The sequence below is a fragment of the Pezoporus wallicus genome, unplaced genomic scaffold (assembly GCF_028554395.1).
Source record: "Pezoporus wallicus isolate ANWC-B61680 ecotype Strahan unplaced genomic scaffold, APGP_CSIRO_Pwel_v1 contig_6274, whole genome shotgun sequence".
In the NCBI taxonomy this organism is placed as follows: Eukaryota; Metazoa; Chordata; class Aves; order Psittaciformes; family Psittacidae; genus Pezoporus; species Pezoporus wallicus.
In genome coordinates this window covers 42,987-54,806 of record NW_026635738.1, presented here as the reverse complement: position 1 = coordinate 54,806, position 11,820 = coordinate 42,987, and the positions used below count along the sequence as shown (strand labels likewise).

Sequence of the window (11,820 nt, the reverse complement as noted above, 5' to 3'; positions counted from 1 at the left end):
TGAGAGTTTTAAATGAATTATTTCATCTATTTCAGTTTACTTGAGCAGCTTTGCTGTGCTTAAGGAATTCTAATATGTGAAAGCTGCATAACTTTCATCTCCAAAATTGTGCTGGTTATATCATGACTTAGGTATGTGTTTCACAGCTTCTAATTATTTACTGGTTTAATGAATCTGCATTCTCCTGAAGCAGGGCTCAGAGGTCTTTGCTAAGATCTTTTTCAAGAGAATAATATTATTGGGGTACTGTGATAAGACTTGGGGAAAACACTTCAGTAAATAGGTCAGACACTTCATGCTTAGATTCTTTCAGTTACCTGAGTGGAATCATAGGGCTTTGGAAATGTGTTGCTTGTCAGTGATTTTGGTCTAGTCTTTACCCTTTCAATACCTCACTGGCAGCTTTGTTTTTCTGGTAGCTAAAATGGGTGTCTCCAGTGCCAGGCCAGGATCCTGCAATTCAAACTCTGCAGAAAAGTCTTCGAGCTCATTTGTTTTATTCTTGTACACTGCTTGTTGTTCTATGAGCTGACTTTAGGGGGATGAAGCACTGCAGGGGATCTGAATCCTAACATCTAGCAGAAGCAATAAGAAGAACTACACCTTTACCTTCACTGGAACACTGATGTAAGCTTGTAATAATGTTTTCTGTTGGCAGGATTTCAGCACAGCTTGTCCTGTGGAGCCTGGCCAGTGTCAGTGATGGCAAGGCTTCCAAGTGCTGCACCGCGTACCCTGTGGATCCTTTTCTTTTCATATACAACAAATGAAGGTACATTTATCAACGTTTTCAATGATTATTCTGAGGTTTTTGTCAGCAGCATTTTCCCTGGCCAGTAGGCAACACCATTGCCATTCATTAGCTACTATAAACTGTGTCAGAAATACCCTAGGGCAAGTTCTAAGGTTTTTGGTTGGGTTTTTTTGTTTTTATTTACCTTTTCCATATAGGCAAGAAAAAACAGGAATTTTCAGGAAGGAAGAACTGAAGTTTGGAATGTCATCTCCCTGCTTCACCATTACCTAACCCCTTTTGGACACTTTGCTCCAAACAGGCTGCTCAGCAGTAGCCCAGGGACATCTCTGTAGAAATCCCATAAAAGGAGAATGCATCCCCCATTTTCTGTAAATTACCTTTATCAAGGTTTAATTTTTCACATTTTTCCTCTGATTAACTGCATGTTTCAGGTTTCTTCAGCATGATGTTCTAGTTGGGGATTAAAAAATAAATCCAGTATTTCAGTTCCCTTTTTTAACTGCATGAACTGAAATCAACCTCTGTGCTCTATGTGGTTTCAAAAGGAAATTCTCCAATGTCTGAGGTTTAAACAAAGTACGGTGTACCAGAGATGAAAAGGGAGGTCACAGGAAAAGAGTAGAGAAAATAATGTACAGATCTGGAAAGACCTGAGGACACTGAAGGGTAAAGCAAAGCTGCAAGTCAGCATAGCTTAACGCAGCAGGAGGAGCTTCGTTTAGTTGAAGTGTTCTTGTGAATGTAAGATCATTAACACACGGAAAAATAATGATGTTGATCTTTAAAAGGCTTCAAAAGTCTGCTTTCTTCTGATGATTCCTAGGTTTTTTTTAAGAATCGGGGACTGTGCAGAAGGAAAGGGAACTAAATGTGGTGCCGCTATCCAGAAAGAATACCAGTGATAGTTCTAACTAAACTAACCAGCCAACCAACTGATGTTCTAACTAAAAACATTTTCTAAGTGTCTGAACACCAATGAAGCTGTGAGCTGCCTCAGACCCAGGTTTAGAACCAGTGGATATACCAAACAATTCAGATTATTATTTGTACAGAAGTTTTAAATGGCTCTTTTACATTGCCAAGCCTCCTCTTGGCATGAGTGAGCCTCACTGAGGGGACTGAGTTTACTCTCATGACTCAGGCCTGCGTAGTCTCCAAATTTTGTGGCAGAAAGGCAAGTGCAAGTGATGTGTGCTTTTTAATGCGGGTGAAAGACCATACACTGAGACCATACACTCAACAGTGAAGGGTTCATTTGAGTCAGGTTTTTATTGAAGTACCAAAGGGTCTGGTGATAGATCCTGTTGTATGTTATGTATCTAAAAGGCATTTGACCATCGTGTTTATTATACTTGCAGATGCTGTACTGTATCAGAAGTTATATTAGAATAAGTTAGATGAGTGGACTACAGAAAAGTAGAAGTGGAGGATAAGATGAAATTTAGGTATTTTTGACAACAAAAGGTTTTGCTTGGAAGGAATAATCTGAAACTTAAGTATCCATTGGAAAGAACAAGCCTATGAAGAAGCAGTGACTGAAGGACAAGGACCTTACAGGATGTGAATTGTTCACAATTTACTTAATCCTGAATTTGCAATGCAAATGACAAGAATGGAGAGTTAGTAATGTGCTGGGCCTTGTGAACAAAACTGCCCCTTGTATAACTGCTGTAGGAAACCTTCTAGCAGAGCCTCTTAGGAAGCTGTCAGAAAAATATCAATTAATGGGATTCTGAGCCTCAGCAAAAGCTATTCTAAATTCTGTTGACTGTTGAGCAGAAGAAGAGGATTTAGATCTGTACAACTTGTGCAGGAAAAGAGAGATGTTGTTAATATTCACCAATAACAGAGAAGTTAAACATTAGACCAGGCAAAGAATTGTCTGGGATGATGAAAGTAGTGGCTATTTCTGACTGCTTCATTTAGGAATGACTGCATTCTGATCCCATATCTGGCTCACTGTCAGTCCTGATAACTGCATGACCTTACTGTCACACAGTTGCTCCTCCTCTGCGCTTTGTTTCACTCGTGTCAAGTGCATGGGAGGAGTGTAAAATGAGGCAGGGAGGGGTGCTGAGGGTTGCGTATTCCATTTCCCTTCCCAGAACTGGCAAAGAGAGTTTAACCAATGTTTTGTATGGTTGTTTTGGTTTTTTTTTTTCCTTAAATGGTGCTAGTGGAAGATTGTAATTGTGAACACTGGGAGTGCAGAGAGTTTGGGCTTTGCTGGACCTTCTCAGTGCCTGGAATGATGCGACTCAATCTCTCCAAGTCTCTGAATACTGTCATAACAATGAAAAGTAGAAGACAGAACAGGAAATACTGAGTAAAATTAAGAAAAGGGGCATACTGGGAGAAAGTCTGTGACAGGAATTTCTTCTAGGCAACGGGGGAACTGCTCTGGGGAGGCAGAGGACATGCATTGGGAGGCTTAGAACCATTGTAGGTAAAGCAGGAGTGTGTGCCTGTGGGCAGTGATTTTGGGTTGTTAATTATCTACATTTCGGCTTTTGAATGTTTTGTATTTAACGCATAGGATAATGCTGTCTTGTAATTAAATGTTTTGCAATTAAATTAAAAGCTATCAGAATCAGATTTTCTAGGCTTGGAAGGATGTTGGCTGAGTTGTGCCTTTCTATTTCACTATTACTACTGCAGGCCTTTATCCTGTCAGACCATAGACAATCACAGAATAGGGTTTGAAAGGATTTTAAGATCATCCAGTTCCAACCCCCCTGCCATGGACAGGAACACCTCACACTAAATGTCTCCAGAAAGGTGGAGACATTTGGTGACTTGCATCTCTTTGCATTTACCTCTAACATGAAAAATAACAATGCTTGCACTGAATTCACAGGGGTTGGTGACTCCCTTTAGATGGAAAAGTGAATGTTTCTGCCTAGTGGATTTTTTATTCTTTTGCCTCTCCTTGTGTGCTGCTTCTCCCTAGTCATGGCTGCAGGACATGTGCAGGAATTTGCGTGCTTTACAGACTATGACAAAGAGCTGGTTTGTCACTGGAAGGTGCCTGAACACATGAATTGCTCCAAAGAATTCCTCCTCTACTACAGGAAAGAATTTTTTTCTCTGCCGTAAGTATTTAATAAGGTGTTACCAGTGTTGAAATTTCGTCTGTCTTTTAGCTGGTATCTGCTCTGATCGCCTCCGTCTACCATGAGTGCCTGAGACAAATGTAATCCTGGTTATTATTCTTGCCCGGAGGATGAGGGGTTGCAGCACACTGGTCAGTGGTCTGTTCTTCTGCAGACCTCTGCACACTTAGAATAGAGGAGTGATCAAGTCCCACCTGTAGCAGTGGTGAGGCTCACATAAGTTTACCAAACCTTAATTTCATGCAAAATGTTACCTCCTTCAGGAGAAATCTAACCTGATTCCCCATACACAGCCTGTGTGAAAGGTACTCTCCCCTGCAGCCCAGGATCTCTGTTCACAGTTTAACTCCATGTTCAAACACAGGCTGTTGTCCCTGTTCTGCAGCAGGGCCAGTTGTCATCTCCTACAAAGGAAGATGTGTTTGTGCTCTCCTGTTCCTCTCCATGTGATTTCTGCACACAGACATCCAAACAACCTCACTGTGTACACCATAGTAAACCTGCTCGTATACTAGCAAGCTGCCAGTCTGCTCCTTCAGAGGTTGGAGCGTGATGAAGGCTGTTAATTTTCCCTCTTGAGATCAGTCCTCAGCCTCTCTGTCAGGTTTTATCTGTGCAATACAGATACCCAAGGGGTGTCTGGGCAGGACAGGTTGTCTGGGGTAGCTCAGTTTTGGTTTGGATTTGTTTGGGCTAAACATTTCCAGGAACTGAGCTTATGTATCTCGGGTTTGATTAGCTCTGCGCATTGGGAAGCTTTCACCCTTTCAAGAAATAATGTGCCACACTCTCTAAACATCACATCATTTTGTCTGTTTTCCAGAAACAGTGTGTGTGTCCCCAAGAATGGAAAAGAGAGTTTAAGGTGCACTTGCACAATATGTCCGGATTATTTTGTATCAGGTCTCACATATGTTCTAGCTCTACAGTACAATGGGACTGATATGTGGAATTACAGTGTTACACCAGCCCTGGTTGGTAAGAAACTGTTTACTTTGTCACCAGGACATCTGGCTGCAGGCTTTGCAATCCTAGCTGACTCCTCATTCAAGTCACTGGAATGGTCCTCCCTTATTGGAGGTGAAAAGTGTCATGCTGGCTTAAATGCAAACTCTGTTTGGCTTAGAAACATGATTCTGGAGTAGGTTCTTAAGGGTTTAAGTAATAAGGAAAGCAGGGAGTAATTCTTCCTGTAGCAGTACCCTCTCAATTGCCAGGAAGCAGCAATTCTGGGGCTCAGACATGTCTTTAATGCATTTTCACTTGTGGCCATGGAATTCAGGGATGAAGAGGAATGTTCCTTCTTCTAAGGTCTAGAAAGACACTAGGTTATCCTTGCTGAAATTTCTTCTATTCGAGCCTCTGCCACACTCTGATTTTTCATACGAGTCATCCCCACAAGCAAAAATTAGTACTATAATTGCTGTTGGATTCTAACAACCAGTGAAAAGAAGGTAATGACCCTGCTCTTCACAAGACAGAGCATAGGAACAGTTTATATCTTTCTACAGGCACCTTGTTTGTTTATAACAGTGTGCTTGTTCATAACACTTGTCACCTCAAGCACTCAGAGAATCAGTCACACACCTCAGGCAGGCATTCGTCTGCATCGTTGCATTTTTCCAGGCTGAAAGCTGCATCCAGTGCACCAAAAGGTTGAACTTACAGTGTCCTCAGACAGCTTGAAGAGTTAGTGCTTGTTAATGAATACCTTGCAGTGGCTGGTTTTTTGGCTTCTATATCCTTGTGCTATACAGTGAAAGGGCTAAATGCATTGACTGTGATGAGATTCTGGTCTCTAGTGAATGTTTGTCTCTGCTTCTCTCCATCAGTGCTTTGCTATTGCCATTCTTCTTGATTGTATTTTTTTAATGTACAGTTAAGCCAAGAGCCCCCCAAAACCTTGCCATTGAGAAAGCTGGAAATGGTAATTTCAATCTGAGCTGGGAGGAGAGCTACTCTCCTCCATCCATGCTCTCTGGACAGCCAGTCATCCATGAAGTGAAATACTGGAGGAAACAGCACCCAACAGAGGTAAGAGAAAGCCAGTCTCTTCATTTTCTGTCTCTCTGGAGTTCTCAGGCCTAAAAAGTCCTCTGAAAAGTCTAGAAACCTTTTAATGAATAAAGGTATTGCTGCAGGTCACATTGTCGCAGAGTGGTTCAGCAGGGCTTCAAAGGATTGATACTCTTCCGACTGCCACCCCAGAATTGTCTGCTGCTCACAGTAGACAGAGCAGAGATTGAAAATACAGCACTGTTGTATTTTCTGTTCCCTGAACTTAACTTGCTCCTTAGGCATCAGGAAGCTGGAAGCTGCTCATGACTCCGTGGTGCAGTTGAGGCATTTCGGCCACCTCCCAGCGCTTTAGGACAAGGCTTTTTCTGGCAGGGGGACAACACTCTTGGTGGCATGTCACAGATGTCACCCACTCATGACAGCAAAATGCAGTATCTCATACACCAGATTAGGTACATGGTCATTCATTTGCTCACTTGTGAAGGGCCACTGAAACGTGTAACACTGTTGTTACTTAGTTGTTGTCACTGACCCTTCACCTCAGAAGGAAACCAAAGGGAAGTTTCTCATCTCCTTTTCAGGTTTTTGTAAAAGCAATTAACTACCAGGCAAAAAGCTTTGAAATTACTGCAAGCTCCTTGAGGAGAGGCTATGATTACGTTGCAAGTGTGAGGTGTAACTATACAGACTACCCGGCCTACTGGAGTGAATGGAGTGAAGAAGTTGAATTTTACTATGGTGAGTATTGTAACAAATACCAGCTGGATAAAGGGATGGTACAGATTTACAGACAAGCCCTCAGATCTCAGAGAAGGGTTATGAATCGACATCTCCATCCTTTTGAATGTATTGTGGATACACCTGTAAAGGCTTCCAAACAGACTGAACATAAAAAGGGAAACAGGAAGAGAAGACTAAGGGAAGTAGGATTGCTTAGCCTTGTGAAAAAAAGGCTGAAAGGGAATGGGTTTATTCTCTATAAATATTTCATGAGGTAGACACCTGGGAAGAAGAGAGGTTTAAACTAAAAACCGCCACTGACATAAGAGCAAGTGGGTGTGAATGAACAAGACATATCTAGGCTGCAAATTAAGCAATACTTCAGCTAGCAGAGAGCTGAGGGTTTTGGAAGCCTCTGAAGAGCAACAGAGGGGACAAGAAGAATAGATGCACTACAGAGGAGATGATATTGTTAGGGATTGTGTGGGAGGTTGTCCCCGAGAGTTTGTAAATGGCCTCACAGTACAGACTGTTGGCTCCTGACACCATAACTGGCTGCAGTATCTGCACTGATGTGTCAGATATGCCACACACCATCACCACGAGTAGCTGTTTATGTTCTGTTGTTTATCTGCTGGAGACTTGATTTTACATCCTCTGAAGAGCATCTTTTAAGGCGCAGAAGAGCAGCAATGAATTTTGTATTGCCAGTACCTGTATTTAGATGCACATACACATGTAAGTGTACACGTGTGTTTAACAGAATACCGAGTGACAGCTGAAGACATTCTGCAGATGGCTGTTCCTGTGTCCTGCGTTCTGATCGTGGCACTATCTGTCGTTTGTTACTTCTGTTTTACCAGGTACATAGTGTGCTGTCCACGGGCTTCCCAGAGCAGCGCTTTGCACGGACAGCAGTGTTGCTGTCAGTTAGCTGAGCGTCTTGGTCAGGAATCTAAGGATTTGCTTTTCCTCAGCACCTGTATCTGGCTCTCTACAAGCAAACGTTTTATAAAAATGAATCAGTTGCACTCTCATTTTCTGAGTTGATAGCTGAATATTCTCTATTAATCTCATGAGAATGGGCTTGTTGGAGTGTCCAAACAGGCTGCAGTTCTGGGTTTTGTCAGGTTTTGGCCCATTTTTTCTGGAGTTCCAATAATGATGGTCAAATACCTGTATTTATTTTTAAATTTCTTAGTGTTATTGTGAAAGTGGGATCCCATCTGTTTTGTGCATCAGTTCAAACATGACTAGAAGAATGTGTGACACTGGTTTTGTAGAGCAGTCATGCACCAAACATACAAATATCTCTGCAATAGTTGAATGAAAAGCAGCACTTGAAGATGTACACAACAAGCATTTCCTCTTGCTGCAGTGCAGGTGGCTAAGAGGGAGAGAACAGAAGAGGGACGTGCACATTGATCAAGCCAAAATGCAGTCAAAGCAAATAATTCTAATTCTTCCCTTGCAGAGTGAAGAAAGAATGGTGGGATCAAATCCCAAATCCAGCAAAGAGCCATTTGGTTGTAAAAAATGTCAAGGTAACTTAAAGGCTTTGCAAAAAAACCTTTTCCTGATCACCAGTAGAATATGTAATAAGTGCTATTGTCTGGCTAGTGCAGGGGTTCTGAAATACTATTCGCATGTGTCCTAAATCTCATTTGTATCTATATTAGTTTCCAGTTTTGTGCTACATTGATGAAATTAAGCTCCCTTTCCACGACTTAAAACAGGATCATATGGAAAAGGAAATGTAAGTAAAACAAAGGAGGAAAAAGAACAAGCTGCTTTACAGCATGAAATAGTTCCCTCTTACATAAACATTAACTCTCCTTTTCTTTTGATTTCCAAAAACAGAAGTTGCAAGAACTGTCTGGCTCAAATCTTGTCAAGCCAAAGCTTCAAGGGAAATCATAACACCAGAAATATTGAGAAATCTTGCAGTTGCCGCAACAAGTCTGGAGAGTGGTTTCCGAAAGGCAGCAGCGCAGTTTTAACCCCTGAGACAATTCTGGTTGAAGAGCCGAGAGAAATCTGTGAACGCTTAACAGACATTGAGGCTGAGCACCAGGAAGAAACTAGAGACCATATCGCTGTGTTTGAGCCTTCCGAGAGCAGTGTCAGTGCTTTCAGAGAGCACACTGAACACGATGTACTTGCTAGCATGTTTATTAAGCTCCTGGCAGATGAAAATATGCAAGACCATAAAGACCCAGACATCATCATGGGTGAGAACAAAACCTTTGAGAAACCTGAGTCAGAAAATCCCTCGCAGCAAAATACAAATGAAAGCACAGCCCAGAGTCAGCAGCTGTGTGATGTTTCCCTTTTCACCAGAGCTTCTCAAGATGACTACAATTGTAGTACAGCCAGCAAGGAGTCAGAACAATCCGAAGAATCTGGCTATCACAGCTCCAGCATTAATTCTGCTGCTCTGGATGCAAGAAAACTTCAACATATGGTTCATCAAAGCCGTTTTCCATGCAGTTCTGAAAGTCAGCGTGATTTGTGTGTCCTGATCCAGGAATCTCCAAATAAACCATCATTTGGGACCAAAAAAGACAGAGTAAGCAACTCTGCATGTGAGAGTTTTGATACCCTTACATCTTCATCCATGGAGCCCTGTGGCTCTGCCTACAAGAGCTTTGACACCCTTATGTCTCCATCCATGGAGCCCTGTGGCTCTGCCTACAAGAGCTTTGACACCCTTACGTCTCCATCCATGGAGCTCTGTGGCTCTGCCTACAAGAGCTTTGACACCCTTACGTCTCCATCCATGGAGCCCTGTGGCTCTGCCTACAAGAGCTTTAACACCCTTACGTCTCCATCCATGGAGCCCTGTGGCTCTGCCTACAAGAGCTTTGACACCCTTATGTCTCAGTCTATGGCTGACAGTAGCCTGAGTCTATACTTTGAAAATGTGTGCTCCTCGCCACCTTTAACACGGTTTTCAGACACACCAGAACTGAGCTGCAGAGATCAAATTTATCAGCCCCCTCGCAATCAGACATGTTATACCAACTACAGATCTCGCTGCACTGAGCTTGATGTTTGCAGCACCTCTTCAGAACATAGTGATTTTCCATCTTTCCCCACACTTGCAAATGACAGTGCTTCAGCTTTCCTGCCAGAAGAAGAAATACATAACCAAGTAACATACCAAACTGTTCAAAAGAAAGCCAATGTTATTTCTTGCCTCACTGGACCTCAGCCATCTGGTTATCAACCTTTTGATAATGTAGTTAAGTGTAATGGTACATACCATGACAATGACAGTGAGGTTATCTCCAGGTCACGGTGCAAATTTACTCATCTTTTGTACAACAATCTGAGAGGAACACCTCCAGAAACAATGATCTGTGAACCTGACCTGAAGATGGATGACCACATATGTTTGATTGCACAGGGTTTTGATGGCAGAATTGTCCCAGATTTAGTCTTTAGTGAGGATGTTGCACAGACTGGTGGTGGCAGCCTTTGGATCATGAACTCTCATGAGCTGTCTGGTGATAGCAAAGATGAAAATACCAGCAGAGAAGAGCTGATGTTGCATGTGTTAGAGCCGAACTGTCAAGATTTTAACAGCAGAGAGAGAACTGCAAAGGGGACAAAGCCTAACAGCTTTAAGTGTACTGGTAAAGGAATGCAGGAGAGCAGCAGTAACAGACTGAATACTGCCTTCTGCTGCCACATGCACAGCCACTTGAGGAAACATGGCAATGCAGGAGAAAATCGGGAGGTGATGGAGCCCGCAGTAGGCAGGGGGTGCAGCTCTGCAGCTGCTTTACCAGAAAAATCACTGGCCAGCACTGGGCTAAACTTGGAAAGAAAAACTGCAGAGCCCCCAGAGCTCCTGGTCTCAGACAAGTTGATGCCTCCTCTTTCTGTGGATAACTCCTGTCCCACTGATTCTCACACCGTTCACGGTGAGGCTTCCAGACTGGCGCCTGCAGTTCAAAAAAGACTGGTAGAGCTTTTGAGGGAAAACAGGGAGAATGAAAGAAAAACGAATTGTGTACAAGGCCTTGTCCAGGAGGACAACTGCTACATGAAGGCTGCCTAGCCATGTGCCAGGGCTGCACCAATCCAGTCCTTGGAAACAAACTGTATCGCAGACTGAAATGTTGCTTGTTCTTCCAATCTTGACTGAAGTGAGGGCTGCTGCAGCTCAAACAAGGATTCAGTTGCGATGTGATATTCGTGCCCTGCTGCGGGGCTGGCAACCAGTATGTGATGCAGGCCCCTGGGGACAGTAGGGTTTGGTACCTAACAATTGCAGCTACGGATCGGTCAGGGTTGCAAAGCCAGAGCTAAAGCTTCTCTGGCCTTGACTGTTCTCTAAAGTCAGAAGCAGCTGTATAATGTAGGAGTTCTTGGTTCAGCTCCTGTGGTTATGCCCTAGCTCTGTGTTACTTGGGAAGAACACAGAGGTGATGCAGAAGATGCTGACACACTTGGAAGTAGTATGTAGGTGCACATCAAAGGGAAGCTTCCATAACTTATTTGTTGGGGTGAAGGGAGGAGGGAGGTCCTGTGTGCCTAGCCCCAGCATGGGATATTGTTTCTACACATGCTCAGTCAAGACCCAAAATAAAGATTCCCATTATTTGAGCTTACGCAATGCTGTTACTGATGATTAGTTTTTTATTTTGTAGAAGCAAGAAGTTATTTCATACTTCTACAGCTGTCAGTGGAATCAGGTACTTCTAAGCAATGTTTTCCCAGGAAGTCTATCAGTTTAAGGTCAGGCCCCCTTAATTGATGGAGGGTTTTTTTTTTGTTCTTTAAGGCAGCTTATGCTTGTTGTTGGTTAATTATTTGAGAAGTTTTACTCCTAACTCTGCACATTTCTAAGGCATTATACATTTTGATGTGGTACCTTCTACCCCAGTCAGCTGGCAGTGATGCAGAATAGTTGGACACTTTATGTGTACTAAAATACGTATGTATGTTCTTATTAGGTTAGAAACCCTTATTTACATTGCCGTGAATAAGGAAGCCATAATGCTGAGCGCAGAAACTGGTTTAATGTGGTTTGTGAGATTTTGGTACTGCAAATCTTGCTTCAAAGTTCGGTTTGGCCAAGTGGGAGAGGTATCTCCCCATCAGCTTTGCAGCAGTAAAAAAAAAACGTTTGTAAGCGCTGGAAAGAGGCACACACTGAAATGTCTGTATTTAGATGTAATGGTCAATATTTAGTTATATAGT

At 42.7% G+C, this 11,820-nt stretch overlaps 1 protein-coding gene across 2 annotated transcripts; it reads left to right on the top strand.

Annotated features, from left to right (window-relative positions):
• Positions 1–54: 54 nt before the first annotated feature.
• On the top strand, positions 55–11,229 carry IL4R (interleukin 4 receptor). Of its 2 annotated transcripts, XM_057398023.1 has the most exons (9): positions 55–772; positions 3,708–3,849; positions 4,694–4,848; positions 5,750–5,904; positions 6,471–6,627; positions 7,373–7,472; positions 8,084–8,153; positions 8,289–8,365; positions 8,470–11,229. In XM_057398023.1, the coding sequence occupies exons 1-9, from the start codon at positions 703–705 to the stop codon at positions 10,673–10,675; spliced, it is 3,132 nt and encodes a 1,043-aa protein (XP_057254006.1). In that variant the 5' UTR covers positions 55–702; the 3' UTR covers positions 10,676–11,229. The 2 variants fall into 2 exon arrangements, with proteins under 2 accessions (XP_057254006.1, XP_057254007.1); XM_057398024.1 differs by lacking the exons at positions 55–772; positions 4,694–4,848 and having other exon boundaries at positions 3,751–3,849.
• The last annotated feature ends 591 nt before the right edge of the window (positions 11,230–11,820 follow it).

Coding starts and splice junctions, on each gene's coding strand:
- IL4R (XM_057398023.1), top strand. CDS start 703: ATGGCAAGGCTTCCAAGTGCTGCACCGCGTACCCTGTGGATCCTTTTC. Junction 3,850..4,693: donor AAAGAATTTTTTTCTCTGCC/GTAAGTATTTAA, acceptor TCTGTTTTCCAG/AAACAGTGTGTGTGTCCCCA. Junction 5,905..6,470: donor GGAAACAGCACCCAACAGAG/GTAAGAGAAAGC, acceptor TCTCCTTTTCAG/GTTTTTGTAAAAGCAATTAA.